Below are 20,280 nucleotides of genomic sequence, written 5' to 3' on the forward strand. Positions count from 1 at the left end.
CCGGGATCATGCCCTGAGCCGAAGGCAGACAGTTAACCGCTGTGCCACCCAGGCGCCCCTATCATTTAATTTAAATTCGCTAAATCCGAATCTGAGCTCTCAAACAGGCATTCGGAAAATTCTTTGTCATTATTAAGAATGCTCTCCCCTATACCTAGGAATGGCCAGAAGGTCAGTAAACCTATGTGGTGTCTTTCATAGGCAGGGAAATGCCTTTCATCTTTAGTGCACTGAAGTGTCCACTGATAGATTCACCACCAAAGCGCAAGTCTTCTGGTGAAGCCAAGTGTCTCATTAACAGTTCCAGTATGAAACAGAAAGCCTGAAAAGACTAAGCTGAAGAGACTGTAATGAAGGGAATAGATACAGAAATGGGAGGAGAGTTAAAGGAACTGACAATGACGGGTGAAGCATGCAGGGACTAGCATGAGTTAATAGCCTTTATTCTTAAACTTAAAGAGACGAAAGGGAGAGAGCTGTTACCTTAAACCAGTGAAAGCTCTGACCTTGTGAGAGGGGCCACTGGTCAGCAATTGTGACATACGTATCTGAAAAATGAAGTTACTCTCAAATCTTGGCCTGCTGGGTGAGTTGGGAGAAGATCGATATGTTGGTCTCTCTATCCAACCCTCCAATATCCTGCCAACACCACTCATTTTTTAAGCTCAACCAGAAGCCAGACGGTGAGAGATCCTAGGTGATAAAGTCATTTTATACTAGATGAGTCATCTAATACACAGAAGGGGTGAATAACTGGGGAGGGGACAGGGAATAACCAGCATTCCAAGTATCTCTATTTTCTGGTCAAATGGGGACTTCAGAATGTCTATACTGAGAGACCTAATGTTGGCTAGGGTCCAACCTTGCTGGATGTATGGGGAAATCATTCCCTTTTGAAAGCATACCACCTCTATTTGCTGACAGGGAGCAGAGATGGTTTCTGGCTAATTTTGGAACCAGCTGATATCATATCCCTTCCCATGCTTCGGGGGAACATCGGAGCCAGAAAAGGAAAACAGACTATGAGTTATATCTAATTTCTGCTGTGCTGCACAAACTTATCAAAGGCATAGGAGAATATAAATACATAAAAAAGTATTCCTGCCCTATGTACAAATATGGATAACATATTAGGATGCAGCGAGAGTGTCATTAAGTACGTAAAGGAAGAGTTTGTAAAGTATATACTCTGACAATAATAATATAATACTAGAAATTAATAATACTTTAAAAATTCAATTTGATTAATTTAAAATGTTTTGTATAAGGAATCAAGAGTATAAATCCACATTTGAGTAGGAAAAAGCATTCCACGAGAAATGGCCTAGGTTTTACTGAAAGGTTCAATTTGTGCCTTCGTTTTTATTTTCATTAAAAAATATATAAAATAAATTAACTCAAGATTTCAACCATCAATGTTACAAAAAGAAAAAAATGCCCTAAGGAAAGTAGAAAATAAAAGATAAATGAAGAAATAAATAAGCCAGAAAGAAGAAACACTAGATAAATTTCAGAGCTAGTTCTTTGTAATAAAATAATAAAATAGACTAATTTCATAAATTTAATCAGGAAAAGGGGGGGAAGCAAATATATATAATTTAAACACAGAAAGAAAATACTAAACACAAGTTTCAGAGATACAGAAACCAAAAATGGAATCTTCACAGAACTATGTCGATGATAACAAAGCAATTAAATTAGTTTATGTTCTATTTAAACTAATAAATTATAAGAATTAACATAATGGAATATAGACTACCTTGATCAATAGCCAAGAGAAGTTAAGAAATCATAAAATTAAACAAAACCAATCTTTCACAAAGGATTCTGAGTCTAACGGCACCAGTGATAAGTTTGTCCAAACTTTAAGAAATTGACAATTGCTGATAGAAAATCATTAGGGGCTTCACAATTCTACAAATCTATCCACACACCTAAGTTTTAAAATAACTTGGAAAAAGTTAGCCCTCTCCGTTGTTAAAGGGGTGTTAGAAGCTTCCTTTTGAAAGACTACTTTGTGGGAGTTTCAAAATGTTAGGTCAAGACCATTTTGTTTTCTCTTTCCTTCTTAGGATCTTGTCCACTTTGGCCTATTTCTCAGCCAGAAATGATCCATTTCAGCACATTTCCTTGTTCTCAACTAGCAACTCAGTTTGACTCCATGCCTCAGTTTCTTTTCCTTTCTCTGTCCGGATGTCTAATTTGCTGTCCTCACTCAAATGCCACTTACAGCTTAGCTCTGTAGAGCTCAGACACCACATTTATGTTCTGATTTGCATTCTCTGTAGTGGCTGTTTTAGCATGAAGTTATTTCTGCTATCAATAATTTATTTTCAAAACCACTTATTGAGAATAAAGTACTTCCAAGTGCAGTGATACCTTTATTACAATATTTGCTGAGAGCAAAGCTCATTTGTAATAAAGTTGGCCGTGGTTTAAAAAAGCAAACAAAAGAAGTACAAATCCTGTGAAATAGAGGCTGACTGTACCAAGTGGTTAAGCTTGTCTACACACCAGCTCAAGATATAAAACATAGCCACGGCTTGCATTTCCTTGCTACTTGCTGAAGTTAGATAAAGCAAATCACAGGTAATGGAAACATTTCTCATATTGCCGCTCTACTATTCCTTTACCCTTCTCCACTTTTGTTTGTGACAGTCTCCATCAGACATTCTGAATTCGGTTCTGCACATTGTCTCTCAAATGAAAAGAAACATTTAATGGGTCATTTTAATTGGTTTGTTGATAGATTCCAACCCCCCTCGGTATATAAGTAAGTTCCAGTCAGTGAGTTTCCTCTGCCAGAGTTTTGAGGTTTTCATCATTTTATGTCAAATTGAATAATGAATGATTTTTTTCCACTGTTAAAGGAATTTAGCCCTTAAAAATCTGGTAGGGAGATTTAACTGTCCGCGGTATTTTAAACTGCCCTCTGGATACATCATGGTACTTGTCTTCTGTTAATTGGCTAATTCCAGTTTGTTTCCTCTTCTTCCATCCCTAGATTTCCGTGTGTGTGTGTGTTTTTAAGATTATTTATTTATTTATTCGAGAGAGAAAGAGAGAGGGACAGCGGGCAGGAGCAGAGGGAGAAGGACAAATAGGGCCTCGATCTGGACCCTGAGATCGTGACCTGAGCCCAAACCAAGAGACAGACACTTAACCAACTCAGCCACCCAGGTGCCCCCAAGATTTCCATGTTTAATGCCTTTTTGAAGTCATAGAATACACTCCATCATTATTTTAAAGATTCATACAAAAAATGTAGTGTTGTAATACATCCTGGGTATACAGTATACCAGGACTTTACTGATTTAATATTAGCTGAGACAGTTGTAAATCTCATACTTATGTTCAATACACCACTCTCATCAACTGTCTATGACAAAGTGGCAATTTTTTATCAAGTAACTTCAAAAGTATAAGTAGTACGAATGTGAAGTAGCACAAAACAAATAAGATCACTTTCATACATTTAAACCACAAATCCAAAGTGAGCATTTAAAAGCCTAGGTTGAAAATTCAAACGTCAGCTATGTTCAAATATTCACTTAATCACATCATTGAAAATTGTCGCTGAATTAGATTGAATGGTTGTCAAATGTCACTGATCTGAAAAATGGCATAGCATTCACTCTTCCTGGCATATGATCTTAGATAAAGAGGGTTCTAAAGTGTTCTTTAAAACTCGTATTTTATGTGTTCTTTAAGTATTCAGAGACTTAAATAGCTATATAATACATATTTTGGAGTATGTCAGAACATAATATCTTTGACTGAATATAAACTGCTTCCATTTATTACTCATAAAATCCAGTGTTCAGATATAAATTCCAAATTTTTAAGTTAATTTATGTTAGACAAGTATTAGTTCTTACACTGAATTTTCAGTCCACGCAATAGGACTATACGATGTCTGTGCCTTATATATATTCATTCTGAGGATCCAGAAGAAGTATATCCTTTTAACCCTGTCACTCACTAACTCCGGGATTTTTGCCAAGTGATTCCATGACTCAGGTTCCTCTTCATCATCTCTGAAATGTACTAATAGAAATGGCTGTACTTACTTCAAAATATTCTTTAATGGAATATAGAAATTATATACAAGCATATAATGTAATATTTAAATTCATATTCAGATGCAGTGGGAAAATACTACTCTTAAAAATGAAGGTAATTCTCATTTAAAATAATTTCATAAGGTGAGTTAGTTATCCTCTCCCTGACCAGTGCATTTCTTACATCAAGGTAAAATAGTATTTTCTCTTGTATATTAAACTCAAAATTGAGGTAGCCATTTACCTATGATTTGTACACTTAGAGGTACTTTGCAATAATAATATGGCTCCAAAATGTATTCTACTTTAAAATTTCTTCTTATTATAATGAATGTTAGTCACATAATTTAAAAGTTTTCGGGGTTGCTATTGACAGATTTTTTCCCTTGAAATCCACATACATGGCTCAAGGTTAGAAAGCTATGGCTATATAGGGTTCTGGTTTCATTCAAGTAACATTCTATATTGCCAGGTATAAGATATATAATATTGATAAAAATTCAAGTTAAACAATATTATATTGAAAGTGTATACATCTTTTATTCTATGTTGCGAAATTATTACTGAGGATCGAGTTCATTTTCTCAAATGATGCCTTCTAGTATATAATTTTGCTGAGTTGAGTTATAGGAGCTACTTTGCCAAAAAGTTCAGTCCCGCATTTTATGATCAATGAAACTACCTGCATTGAAACCTCTACTTTGATATATTTGTTTTAATTTTCTTTTACCCCTTTAATGTTTCTATTTTCTTAACATTATGGGTTTTTAAAACTTAGCTGTTTCAAATCTTTACTGCCAAAGAGGCAGTGTATAAGCAAGTAAAAACACAGTTCCATTAAAAAGAACTACATTGTGACAAATGATTATAATTGTAAACACGTCCAAAATATAGAGAAATTTGAACTTATTTCACAAGTCTTTAGGCAACTTGATAGAACAGTCCATTTTTTAGTCTGTCTCCGTCTTTAATACTTAACATGTGGTATATGGTAGATGGTGAAAAAAATTATTTAACGAATGACTAAATATGTAAAGCTTAATCATTGAAAGTAAGGATAGTATCTTCATAGCAAGTACTGTACCTAGAACTAAATCTTAGGATGCATTCTAGGTCAAAATGTGCTTTTAAAAGGCGGGTATTAAGGAGAGCATGTGATATGATGGGCACTGGGTGTTACATGCAACTAATGAATCATCAAAAACTAATGATGTAATATATGTTGGCTAACTGAACTTACTAAAAAAGAAAAAAGAAAACATATAAAATACATTAGTGAAAAATAAATAAAATTGCACTTCAAAAGTTTCTGCCAATTTTCATACCATTAAAAAATAAAATAAAAAAAGTAAAGGTTTTTTCTAGTTTAAACTTCTGTATTTGTAAAAAATTAAAAAAAATACTCTTTGGAAGATAGAGATATGAGAGGGAATAAAGAAAACCTGCCGAGTGGAGAGCCAAGTCCACAAAAGCCAATGCAACCCACCCTGTAGGTTATGTATGCTGAACTATTCCTCATCGAATTATGAAAGATTCAGTATATGCATCTCTTAACGGAAAAACACAGGTATGATTTATGGCTGTAAGTCTTAAAATTTTACATAAATTTTAAACACAGTATAAAAGCACATGCTGCAGAAACAGCAAAACTACTGTGGTTTTCCTGCATTTTTGATCATTTAAATGCATTATATTTGGAAGGATTACATAAATACTTGAGGAATTTCTCTTGAATATGGAAAAGTCTCTTTAGCTTGACTACACAATAGCAGATGTTTTATAAAAAATGCTTCACACATTTTAAAAGCAAATCCTAGTTGTCTAGAATGTTGGAAAGAAATTCTCAGTTATAAGCAATTTATTAGAAATGTATGGGTATAAAAAACAAATAAATAGAGTATAGAAGTATCTGCATGAGGATGAAGCATCAGGAGGGATCTTTATATAATAAATTCCAATGCATGATAGTTTCTTAACTGTTATCACTGTTTAAGATTCTGGTTAAGGAAATCTACCCAAATTTTTAAAGACGACATTTCATGCTTCCTCTTGAAGTCTCGTCATTCTATGTGAAGTCATAAGATTCAATCTGCAGCATTTTTTTGGTTAAACTCACATACTAAGACTGATGAGGAAAATGATGCCTTACCTTTGTCCCCTACCCTTCCCTAATTCAAAAAATGCTCAGATTGTATTCTGCATGTCAAGGAACTAAAGTGACTCCTCTTTAGGATAAATCTTGAAATCTGAAACGTCTTAAAGAACCTCATCCTTTGAAACCCCTGTGAGGGACCTCCTAGCCCTAACCTAATTTCATTTGGCTGAATAATACAGGATGTGTTTTCATTAGTGCCTGTAGCTTTGAAATGTCCTTGGTGGGTGGCTGAAAAGGCAAGAAGTGGCAGATATCATTTATTGGAAAGGTGATGGTTTCCATGTTGAATGAAGTATAACTCTTACAACTTCCAAGTTAGAACTGCAAATGCTTAAATGATTCACAGACTAAAACTGGGAAAGTTTATTCCATCTCCCTGCGCCCGCAAAAGTTTAAAAAGCGTGAAAAAATTCATTAGAGCTTTATCATAGGAATATCACTCCCTTGCTGTTATTCATCTTTTTTCTTCCTTCTGCTCTGCCCTAAGAACTTCCATTTTCATTATTCGACCTGGCTATTGCGTTTATTTTTATGTCAAATGTTCCTCATTCTAAAGTCAGTGTGTAGCATTTCACATTCGATGTGCTATTCCTCTTTCTGTAATAATTAAAAATAATATAAACTGGCCCAGATCAGTAATCTCCTTTCACTAAACCATCATATTTCAGATTTCCTTTAAATCTTATGGTTTTCTTCAGTATTCTTAAATCTTAAATATATCAATATAATATATATAAATCCTTTTACTATAACCACCATGGGATATATAAATTTGGCTTGTAGAAAATATTATTGACAATGCTAGATTGCATCTATGCCCTAAAGGAGTCTGGTATAAAATAAAACCTGGGATAAAACGAACATTACTTTCTTGAATAAATAAGGAAAGAGAATTGCTCCTCATAACCCAGTGGTTAGCACACGCATTTTATATACATATTTTGCAGATGCTAAGTATCATGTTTATTTTATTTAAAATCAATTAATTAACGTATAGTGTATTGTTAGTTTCAGAGGTAGAATTTAGTGATTCATCAGTTGCATATAACACCCAGTGCTCATTCCATCAAGTGCCCTCCTTAATGCCCATCATCCAGTTACCCCATCTCCCCACCTACCTCCCCTCCAGCAACCTGCAGTTTGTTCCCTATACTTAAGAGTCTCTTATGGTTTGTCTCCCTCTCTGATTTCATCTTATTTTATTTTTCCATCCCTTCTCCTATGTTTTGTTTCTTAAATTCCACATAGGAGTGAAATCATATGATATTTGTCTTTCTCTGATTGACTTATTTTGCTTAGCATAATACCCTCTAGTTCCATGCATGTTGTTGCAAATGGTAAGACTTCATTTTTTGGATGGCTGAGTAATATTCCTGTCTATATCTGTATCTATATCTATCTCACCTCTTTATCCATTCACCTGTCAATGGACATCTGGGCTCTTTCCACAGTTTGGCTATTGTGGACATTGTTGCTATGAACATTGGGGTGCAGCTGCCCCTTCAAATCACAATGTTTGTATCCTTTGTGTAAATACCTAGTAGTGCAATTTCTGGGTCATAGGGTAGTTCTATTTTTAACTTTTTGAGGAAACTCCATACTGTTTTCCAGTGTGACTGCATCAGCTTGCATTCCCACCAACAGTGTAAGAGGGATCCCCTTTCTCTGCATCCTCGCCAACATTTGTTGTTTCCTGACTTTTTAGCCATTCTGACTAGTGTGAGGTGGTATCTCATTGTGGTTTTGATTTCTGAAATACTTATATATTAACCTTAGAATTACTAAATAGATATTTTTGTACAAAATCTGGTGCTTTTGTCTAAGTACTAGTGTGGGCACAAAAAAGGAATTCCCTCTAGTTTGTGTCCTCACATGATAACAGTAGACTACTGTATTTCAAAAGCTAATTCATTAGGCTTCCTCGGTGCTTTTTTTGTAGTTTGTGCATCCTGATTCAAGGGATATTTTCCCAAGAGTTCACATTTAAATATTCTATTACTGCCATAAGAAGGTTCCATTATGGCAAGACAAATGGTGAGAATTTTCTATCCTCTAAAATTAAGTTTGAATAAAGCATCTTGCACAGAGAATACTGCAAAACTCTGAGCCAGAATCTAATGTTACTTTATAAGTAAAGTCTTAGGCCTGTTTGCAAGAACTCATAAAGCCAATCTTCATGTGTAGGCGAACTTGTGTCTGCAAAAATTCAATGCATGCTATTTAATTTTTGCACACAATATCAATTTTCACACTTATTCATTTAGTATCAGATGCTTTCATCTGCAAAACAGGAAAACATAACTTTGGGTGTCCTTTGTGACCTCAATATTGAATTTCCTGCTATCTAGTGCTGGTCACATTACTGATACACAGACACACACACATACATGCACTGATTCCATATATTAACATACATGTCATATAAATGTTTTTTGTTTTGCTTACTAGATACATAATTATTCATTAACATAGATTTTATTTTTAAATTTATTTTATTTTTTAAAGGGTTTATTTATTTATTTGTCAGAAAGAGAGAGAGAGAGAGAGCACAAGCAGGCAAGCAGCAGGCAGAGGGGGAAGCAGCTCCCGGCTGAGCAAGGAGTCCTGTGCGGTACTCAATCCCAGGACCCTGGGATCATAACCTGAGCCGAAGGCAGACACTTAACTGACTGAGCCACCCAGGCGTCCCCATGTAACACAGATTTTAACATACTTCAGTTTTTGTTTTTCCTTTCCATAGTTATTTAGAAATTGGACTGAGAATCCTTGAAAGATATAACTCCAGAACACATATTAGAAAGATATTTAAAAGAAGCCATTGTGCACATGATTATTTAAGAGTAGCTAGTAATGATTTTCTTAAATAAGAACAACATCATTCATAGCTATGTAGTAGGAAATACAGCATTATAAAAACACCAAGCATATGAGAATTTAGAGTCAAAATGGGTTAGACTGTCAATATGAAGCATTCAATAGTAACAAAAAGACCATGAACAGTCCCTTTGAGGCATGAATAAATACCCCTCCCTCTTCTAAAGCCTTAGTGATTATTATGTTATTTCTTATAGTCTTTGGTAATTTGAAGAGAGACAAAAATAACCAAAACAAATAATATTCCTTGTCTACATGGTGGTGTGCAATATTTATTAGTTTAGATAGAGCCTATTAAAACAGTTCATGAAGAATTCTCTAGATTTAATTAAGGAATTATCTCTCATATCCAGACCTGGTTTTAAATCTGATCCTGTGAAAGCTTCATGTACCTTTGACATTCTGTTTCCCTCTAGGTAAAATGTATATAAAATAGTAACTATCTCATACTTTTACTGTTCTGATAATGTGGGCAAAGTGAAAGCTGTATTCAGGGAGAACCTTATAGGCTTAAGGTTTTTCTAAGATAGAGATAAAATAACTATATATCTTAAGAGATTATAAAAAGGGAAACAATGATGAAAAGCAAATTCAAAATAGAAGACTGAAAAATAGAGGTAGAATTGAGTTCAAAAGCTAGCTCCTTGAATAGATCAACAAAAGAGATAAACCTCTTCTAATCCTAACAAAAGAAAATAAGAAGAGAATGAAAAATAGACAAGATTAGTAATGAGAAAGGATGTGTAGCCACAGATTCAGAAGGAACTGAGAGAATACTACAAGCAATTCTGTGAAATTAATTTTGAAAAATCTGGGACATGGATGATCTCCTAGAACAATGCAAATTACTAAAATTGATGTAAGAATAGCAGAAAATTAAACTAGACTGATTACCTCAGAAAACATTGATAAGTAGTAGAGATCTACTATGGAAATATATACCAGGAATCTCACATGTGAATTTAACCTAATCCTTAAAGAATAAGTAATTCCTATATTTTAAGGTATTCCAAAGCATATAAGATGATAAAACCCTGCAATTCCTTTTGTGATGTCGGAATAACCATAGTACCAACAGTTAATAAACATAAAATTAAACAATAAATGTATAAGACAATCTCACTTATGAATATGAATATAAAAATTAGATTGTCGAACGACATAAAATTGATTAAACCATGTCTTACATGTGGCAAGTACTCAATAAATGTTAGCTATTAGTTGCAAAGAGCTCTTAAAATTAAGAAGGAAAACTACCTATAGAAAAATGAACAAACCATATTAACAGACAATTTACAGATGAAATTGTAATGATCAGTCATACAAAAACGGATTCCAAATGAAGTAGGAATCATGGAAATAAATTAATGCAAAATCTTTTTACTCATCAGACAGGCAAAATGAAAAAGCAGAAACATCTATTGCTGGGAAGGGAAGAGCCTACTCATATACGTTACTGGTTAAAATATTAAACGCTAAAACCTTTTTTATAAAGAAAAACCTACCAAGATGCCTGGGTGGCTCAGTGGGTTAAGTGTCTGCCTTTGGCTCAGGTCATGATCCCAGGGTCCTGGGATCAAGTACTGCATCAGGCTCCCTGCTCAGCAGGGAGTCTGCTTCTCCCTGCGCCCCTCTTGTCCCCTTGCTCATGCTCACTCACTCTCTCTCTCTCTCTCAAAAATAAAAAGAAAAAAAGAAAAACCTACCAAAACTAAAAAAAAAATATATGTATACGTTTGATCTAGAAAATACATTCCTGGGAATAGCTATTGTAACAATAAAAGCATCAGTTATCTGAGGATGTATGTACAAGATGTCCATTGCAATATTATATAAAGTGGCAAATCAAAACAAAACAAATATTACGAGTGTAGAAACAAAGTTAATGTCCACTAATGTGACTAGTTAAATACTCTAGGATACATTCAAACTGTGAAATATTATGCAGCCATTAAAATGAATGAATAAAAGGGATTATTTTTTGGTAAAAGATTCAATAGAATCTGAATAATATGCCATTTTGGGAAGAATATAAAACCCTGCATATTTGTGCCTTTATGACACCACACATGCACACTCACACATACAGTGATTATATGAATAGGGAGAAAATATGAAAATCTTTTAGGTCAGATTAGGAAAGAAGTCAGGGGAAGAAAGGGAGGCAAGCAAAACTGAAAAGAAAATTGAGCTCAAGAAAAGTGGGAGAGATGCATGTGTGAGATCTCACTCATGCATTTGTGTAAAATATATTCATGTGACTATATAAAGCAATAAAATATTTCTAAAAAGAATAAAAGTAGATTATATATACACATATAAATAGACAACAGCACAAAGATTGACATATAGTTTGCCACTCAAAAAAATGGTTATGCTTGTTTTTCTTATAACCCAAGTACAAGAGGACAAAATACCCCCTTATGGCAACATGACTTGATCAAGTTTGGACCTTTAGAAAGGTTTGATGACTGGTACTAATTTGCAATGTGATAAGAGCCAGCCCCTGAGGCATATGAAATAGAGAATATATGAGTGAAACACTACTTATAAACCATGGTATTTACCATTATGCTCTAGGGCAAAGACCACCAATGAAATAGAGGTGATCCGTGCCCCATTGGATCTGATGATATAGTGAGTAATACTGGCAAGAAAAAAGTAAACTAACAAAATATAATTTTAAATCAACAAAGTTACATAAATTGGATTGCATTATTGTAACTGTCCACAGACCATCTCCACAGAAGTAAGATTTAATTCTCCGCTGTTTATTGAAGTTTGACAAAAGAAATGGCTATGTGGTTATCACCCCATTACTTATAAAGTTGTAATGAAAGATGCAGTATGTTATTGAAAAATGCACATTCGTTAGAGTTCAGAATTGTGAAAAAGGGATCAACAGCTTTTTCAAAAATGTAAGCTTCCTTGCATTAGTTTATGACACATTTATAATTGATCTATGCTATTTGGTTTAGGGCCTATAACAGCCAAGATCTCTACAGATTTTCTGCTGCTATTGTCTACTTCATTAACTCCTCTCTACCAGTCAGTTCCTTGTATGAATTAGGTTTTAAAGATTCTTCATAATCCTGTCCCAGATTGGTGAACAACTTCACCCCATGCCACATTGTCCCTGAGCACAATACTTCTAATTCTCAATCAGGCAATATCCTTTACCCCATCCCCACATATTTACCATGTAAATTAACTTTTTAACTATACACTTCAGTGGCATTAGTACATTTCCACTGGTATGCACCTATCTACACTATTCATCTCCAAAACTTTTTCATCATCCCAAACTGAAACTCTTACCCATTAAACAATAACTTCCCATTCCCCTTTTCTCCAGCCCCTGGTAAGTTCTATTCTACTTTATTTCTCTATACATTTGACTTTTCTAGGCATCAGATATAAGCAGAATCATATAATATTTCTCATTTTCTGTCTGGCTAGTCTTAGCTTAGCATAATGTTTTCAAAGTTCATCTACGTTGTAGCATTTGTCAGAATTTCCTTCCTTTTTAAGGCAGAATAATATTTCATTGTATGTATATACCACATTTTTGCTAGTCCATTCATCTGTCAATGGACATTAGGGTTGTTTTCACCTTTTGGCTATTGTGAGTAACCCTGCTATGAACATTGGTTTACAGATATCTGTTCAAGTCCCTGCTTGCAGTTCTTTTGGGGATATATCTAGAAGTGGAATTTCTAGATACTACTTAATTTTAATTAGGTTTTATTATGTGGCCTGCTATTAGGTTATGAACTATTTTGACATTAGGGGCCTTTTTCTTTATTTAAAGCTGAGCACAGTACCTGGACATAATAGAGATTGGATTTTAGGAGGGATACTGTGAGAAGGCTTATGAAAGTGGATAGAGGCAAGCCTGTTGCTTGCTTTAAGTCTCCCCAGAATGATCCCTATGGAAAGTCCAAACATAAGTACCAGCAGTGATTTGTCTGTCTCCCAAAAAATCACATCCTCTCCATTAAAAATAACTGAATTTTCAACAACATATGGTCTGATTATCATTCTTACTACAGTTAAGTTCCAGAAAGCACGAACATTTTTTCTCTTTTGTGCTCTAAGTACATCAGTGCCTGACATATAGCCAAAATGTATTTGTTGAATGTATGCATCAGTGAATCAATTGACAACTTTATAGTAGCTTTTCTATATGGAGAAGCTCCTTCCTTTACTGCCACATAAGGAATATCCAAGTGAAATGTAGATCACGGTGCTTTCTTGTTCTTGAGTTATTTATCTCCCCGGGGATCTCTATTTTTTGTTTCCCTAATTAATTCTAGAAACTTATTGTATTCTACTTTGTGCAATTAAAACGAAAATATTATAGCAAATTATTATCTGCCTATGTAGGACAAATTCATGTGAATGCTCGGTAATTTGAAATATTAAAATTAACTACAGCATATTGAATTAGGGAGAATTTGCATGGGATATTCCTGAATTTCCAGTGTACAACAAAAGCATCTGCGGTGCAGAAATAAGTAGACATGTAATATCTTATAATGGCAGTATCACCTTGACTTTCCTCTAACCAAGGAAGTAAAAGTCTTTCACGTTAACCAGTTTTCAGGACTTCCATTTATCCACTCCTCAACCGAGCCTTAGTGAAATGTCTATTTGCATACTACTTCAGGCTGACTTCTCTGTAAAGTCTTTATGGTTCCAATCCTCACATCTAATCTATTGCATAGCTCAGTAATATCCATTACTATAAAATATACGTGGAATTCAACTATGGGCTTGTATCTTGATCTATCCTTGTTCAAATGATTCTACATTATTTTCTGTATTTTTCATTTGTTTTTATCCAACACACCAATAATATTTATATAGTTGGGATGCAAAAATAAATTTGAGTATTTGATTATCGTAAGTTTATAGGAGGAGTAATTTGGAGTGATTTGACAATTATACCAAAGGGTAGCCTTTTTTATTGTTTTCACCTGAATTTCCCAGATAGCTTCATATTTTCAAGTTGTAATATTTAGAAAATTAAGATGAATGATAAGGAATATAATTTACCATTGAGTGAGAGAATGGTGAACCCATTTCACCGAAGGAAGAAACAAACGGGGAAGACAGATTGGAGTGACACATTGAACAGTAAGGGTTTGGAGCCTGAGAAGATGAAAGGTGTAATCAAAATGACTCTTGGCTTTTTAAAGAAGCTATCCGTGGGAGGATGGAGAGTGGGCAGTTCTCTCAGATTACTGGCCTTAGGGCAAGACAAAATGGCAGGATTCCTGAGGCAACCAAAAGAAATTCAACCAAAGGGATCAGTGAGCCAAAGAGAGTAAATAGGGAAAGAAATCTGAGTTGCTTAACCCTCACTCCTGCTCTGACAGTTTCACACCCACTCTAGACCTTAATCTGAAGGTGCCTATTTGCTTTATTGTGACGTTTTCTCCTGTTAAAGTATCCCTAGATGACCATTTTTTAGTTAACCTTTTTATTTTGAGATAATTGTAAATTCTCATGTAGTTGTAAGCAATAATACTGAGAGATCCTGTGTACCTTTAACCAAGCTTTACCCCAGTGGTAATATACTGTAAAACTATAGGATGATATCACTACACGCATCAACATTGATATAAGCCACCAATAGTATTCATATTTCCTGAGTTTCACTTGCACTCATGTATGCACGCACAGGTGTTTTTATTTATGTACATTACCACACATGTACATGCGTGTATCCCCCATCACAGACAAGATGCAGAACAGATCCTCACCACAAGGATCCCTCAAGCTGTCCTTTTATTTTTTTTTAATTTTCATTTTTAAAGTTTTTATTTATTTGAGAGAGAGTGAGAGAGCAAGAGAGCGACAGGGAGAGAGAGAGAGCTTGAGCTGGGTGTGGGGTAGAGGAAGAGGCAGATTCCCCACTGAGCAGGGAGCCCGATGTGGGTCTCAGTGCTGGGACTCCACGATCATGACCTGAGCAGAAGGCAGACACGTAACCAACTGAGCCACCCAGGGGGCCCTCATGCTACCCTTTATAATCACATCCACCTACCCCACTCACTCATCCTGATCTCTGACTTCTGGCAGTTGCTACCCTGTTCTCCATTTCTAGAACTTTGTTTATTCAAAACTGTTATATTTAATCCATACTATATGCAACCCTTTGAGATTGGCTTCGTTTTTTCAATTTAGCATAATTCCCATCAGATTCACCCAAGTTGCTTCGTGTATCAATAGTTTGTTCATTTTCATTGTAGAGGGGGATTCCATGGTATGGATGTAGCACAGCTTGTTTAACCGTTCACCCTTGAAGGGTACGTGGGCTGTTCTCCCAGATGACTGTGTTTGACTGTTACAAATAAAGTTGATACGAACACGTACACATAGGGTTTTGTATAAATATAAGTTTCCATTGCTTTGGGGTAAATGCCCAAGAGCCCAACTGCTGGATTGTACGCTAAGCCCATGCTGAGTTTTGCAAGAAAGTGCCAAAATGTTTTCCAGAGTGCCTGTACGATTTACATTTCCCCCAGTCATGCATGAATGATCCTGTTTGTCCGTATCCTCGTTGGCATTTGACGTTGTCACTATTTTAAAATTTTAGCCATTGTGATAAGTGCGCAGTGCTAGCTCATTGTGGTTATAATTTGCATTTTCCTAATGGCTAATAATGTTGAACATCTTTTCATGCACCTACTTGCCTGATGCTTATGTTTAACCTGACTCCACCTAAAAATATTAGAAACATAAAGGACAGGAGATAGGATTTGCCTTAAAACAAAACAAAACAAAACAAAACAAAACAAAACAAAACAAAACAAAACAAAACAAAACCCTGCCAGATTTTGATTCCCAAACCGAGTCCTAGATAGAGAGAGGAGAGCTCACCATAGCTCCATTATTTACTAGAGTTCTAATACCTGTTTCTAAAGCAAGGGCATTTTAGTCAAATGCAGTTACTCCTAATTATAATAGCACTTCTTTGAGCAAGATTAAAGGACTGATGAAATTTCTTTTTATTGAGTTTCAGTTTTGTATTAGGAAGCACATATTAATTTTGGGCATCCTTTATGAGTTATCATTGTTAAACGTTTTATTTGAAGATATTCTGATTGGCCTCTTTAATCTGCAGTAATCTATTTATGTACTAAAAGTACATTTATTTCCTATCTCTTTGCAAATGTGTTCGGGGGCACTTGTTTGTGAAAGAGTACATTTACAAATGCATTTTGTTTCATTTTTAGATTATTTTTTAAAAGCTGCAATTCTGCTTAGGCTCTGAAAATAGCTAAATGCAATTACCTTCGCATTTTGTTTTCTTTCCAAATAGACATTTTGTCTCTTTCCTTCAAATGTTTTCTCTTTATCTTTTACAGGTTGATTTAGTGAATATTGGAAGCACTGACATAGTAGATGGAAACCACAAACTGACTCTTGGTTTGATTTGGAATATAATCCTCCACTGGCAGGTAAGAATCCTGATGAACGTTTCCTTTTTGTGTAAAATCTTGCTGATCCTTTCATTCTTACCCTTGACCTGCAAAGCAAACATGTATACCTCTGGCAATACAAAGCCCATCTCCATAAAACTGCCTTTTAAATTGGCACAACTGATGTCATTTGAAATGTGAAGGATCAGTAGATTATAAAACAGGTTCTAGAACATTTGCAGGAATATTTTTCTAAATTTTATTTCCATGTGTGGAGATGAGCCAAAAAAGACAAATCTCATCAATAGGTTAATAAAAATATTTTTCACAAATATGTGTCTTCTATAACTCGCCTATACGCAAATCTACATAGTTTTGTAAAAACTGTTAATCACTACCAAATGAATGAATCTTTTGTATTCTCCATATAAATTAATGCCAATAAAAGATTGGTAGGATATGATTATCTGTATATATGTTATGTTACACACAAACTAACTTCATAATCTGATTTGGGAATTGCATTTTTTTCTGAACATTCAGGATAGGGTTTTCTGAATGTCTATACTTACTGGACCTCTGCAAAACAGATCAAAGGTCATTTGATTTAGTGAAAAGAGCATACATTTTTCCAGTCAGACCAACATGAACTTAAATTTCAACTCGCCCATTTACCATTTTGTAGTGACATTGGGTATAATGCCATCCGTTTCTGGGCCATAATTCCCTCATTGTCAAAAGAGAAAAAATAATAATTAACACATATATTTCTTGTCAGGCTTAAACGAGAGATTATCTGTAAGGCACTCAGTGTACCATACCATTGTCACTACAGGTGTATCATATGAATAATTTTGATTGCTTGGAGTTTTCTACTCATATTTTAAAAATATGGAGGAAAATTGGGATGTCTGCTTTTTTACTAGCAGTGATTAGTTTTTCATAAAACAATTTTTTTGATATGTAATTTATATATTATAAATTTACCCATTCTAAGTATAAAATTCAAGGTGTACCAACTGGTTTAGTTCTCTTGCCCAGGGCTTCTCCAATTATTTTGAGTAAGGCACATTTTTTCCCCCAATCCATCAAAGATTTTTGGATTTTTACAGGGTTGTACAACCATGAAAACAATCTAATTTTAGCACACTTCCACCAACCTAAAAACAATCTTATGCCTGTTTATGGTCACTCCCCACTCCAACCCCAGCCCTGGGCAATCATTTATCTATTTTCTGTTCCTATGTCTACCTTTTTGGACATTTCATATCCATGAAATGATATAAAATAAGTGTTCTTTATCTAGTTTCTTTTAATGAACATAATCTTTGAGGTTCATCCTTATTGTAGCAAGTATCACTACTTCATTTAGTAGTGTTGACTTAACTTGAATTGTACTTTGCTCCTGCTCAGAGTCAGTGTGTAGACCAGAGGTATACCTAGTCAACTCAGCAGTTGAATTGGCCCCCATACTGACCCAATTGACCCCCATATCCTTTTATTCTAAACACTCTGAATAGGCTCAATCCTATTTCACAGCAATATGGGAAGAGATAGAGGACAGCATAGTGGATGACGACAGAAAATAGACCACGAGAACCTTGAATGAACCCGGGAGTCCCAATTCTGGGCCTTTTCCATATAGTGATGCTGTCAAATAGAACCAGCAAGGCAGCATAGGGCCTCCCATAAAACTGGTTTACTTCTGTTGCTCAGTACTTCTCAAACTGTCTTGACGAAAGGACAGTTTTTCCCTCTTTTCCATTGTATTACATTACAATTACAGTAACACTGAAGCATTACAAAAATGAACTAAAAAGACACAGAAAACCTAAGCCATTTTATCATTAAACTCAGCAGATGTATGTAGGACCTTGTAAAATTGTTACAATAGTTTCTAATGGACTAGCCATTGTATTTATCTTATGGCCTGGTAACAAATGTTTCATGGAGGGACCCCATCTTGCAGAAGACATTAAAGTTGCATAGATGTTGTTCATGACAAAGCCAGCAGAAGTTAGGCATGCCTAGAGTCCCAAAAGGCTATTTTAATTGTATTTTTCATTCAAACTGTCTCTCATATGATCTCACACTTTTTTTTTTTATTTTCTCAAAACCCTTTCCATTTCCACTCACTGCAATATAGAGTTTCAAAACTACCCTGATGTTTTTTTCATTCGTCTGTGAGCTTGCTCATTTTTTATAATTAGCATGTGGAGGGGCTCTCACATTCCGGAACACCAGAAGGAATGCTTTTGCAGTGTTTCCTTGTCTGAGACCTTTCTTATAGTCTGTTCTTTCACATGTATGTCCTTGAATCACCATATCCTTGTGATTGCAAGGATGTAGACTCTTCTCAGCCTCTGCCTCCTTATCTCTCTTCTATCACCCTGCTAGGTTCTCTTAAAACTACTATACACACTTACAAAAGTTCCTCCTGCTCAATACTCCTCATCATAACCCAATGAATCCCAAGAGGTATTTTCACTGAGAGTACATATTTGCCTTCCTCTTAAGTGGTCAAAGAAGCCCTTGAATTTCAGCAGAGATTAAAGGACACTCTGGCCAACCTAATGTACTTTCCGGATCTATCAGATTGAGAATGGCATTAAAAGATGGAAAGATGTGAATCTTTTGTTCCAGTGCCACATACTATGTTATTAATAGTGCCACGGAGGACTTCTCTTTGAACTTGTAAAAGCTCAGGAATGCGTACCCTATCTTTCCTGTCACTGTTTTCCCAGTTTCCATGTAAATAAAATTGTTAGCCTGAAAAATAATGCCTCTATTGAGGAATAAGCAGCTTGGAACAAAATTGTGAAGTAGACAACGTGTGTTTGGCATCTTTTTCTTCCTTCTTTTTTAAGTGCAAACCTTCCTTTTTAGGGTGGTCAGCTTGGTTCTGACAACCAGCTGGAGATACAAACATATCCTGCTAACAGCGGTGTGCTATCTGAGGTCAGGTCCCCACCTTTGCTGGCCAGGTCAAAGGAAACACTCAAATCCAGGGCTATTTTACACGGCAATGTTTGTTTATTTATTATTTGCCCATCATACAGGAGAAAGATGGTTTTGGCGCTGCTGAAAGCCCTTGCTGTAAACTCCTGGCTACCTAATGCCTTGTATGCAAGATAGTTCTTGTCTCTAGTTTTCTTCACACCCACCTTCCTTCCCTTGTAGAAAACTATCCCTACCCCTCTCTATTCCTACCCCTCCACCACGGCTCCTTGTCAGCACAGGATGGATTGTGGGAAGTAGACGCTGAATTTAGTGGCAGGACATTCATTAAGGCATACCTTTGGGATGAGCACTTGAGGAAGGGAGACGGTAAGTGGAGTGAAAAGCACTGGAGCTGTGATGTACCCTCTCCCCTCCCAGCAAGGGCTGTTTGCAACCCCACAGGGGAAACTGGGAGCTAGAATAGCCCTTCTGTGTTGTTCTCAGTGGGGCTGACATGGCTGAGTCTTTATACCATTTCCCTTCATCAGTCTCTAGGTGTGGGCTGCCCTAGGAAAGGCTTGACCTTAGGTGACATGACTACAACTCAGGCAGTCCCTGAGAGGATTTAAAACTGCGGGCTGTGACAGCTGCCGCAACAAGCCCTTCCTTGGAGGGCAATCTTGGTGCCCCATCTCCATGTCCATCATACCTTCTTTGCCCAGTTAACTCCCAGTCATTTTTTGAAATCACTGCTCAAAGACATTTCAACTTTTTCCTTTTAAAAACAGATGTATAGCTGTATGCACACACACACACACAC

At 35.6% G+C, this 20,280-nt stretch overlaps 1 protein-coding gene across 10 annotated transcripts in view; it reads left to right on the forward strand.

Moving 5' to 3' along the window:
* DMD (dystrophin) overlaps positions 1-20,280 on the forward strand; it is a 2,097,152-nt gene that overhangs the window by 473,640 nt on the left and 1,603,232 nt on the right. For all 10 annotated transcript variants that reach the window (XM_087859359.1, XM_087859361.1, XM_087859356.1 and 7 more), the window contains exon 5: positions 16,467-16,559. In XM_087859359.1, the coding sequence (XP_087715485.1) occupies positions 16,467-16,559 (93 nt within the window). The remainder of the gene's footprint in view (positions 1-16,466; positions 16,560-20,280) is intronic.

This window comes from Ursus americanus, chromosome X (genome assembly GCF_024610735.1).
Source record: "Ursus americanus isolate L20-20 chromosome X, mUrsAme1.1.p, whole genome shotgun sequence".
NCBI lineage: Eukaryota > Metazoa > Chordata > Mammalia > Carnivora > Ursidae > Ursus > Ursus americanus.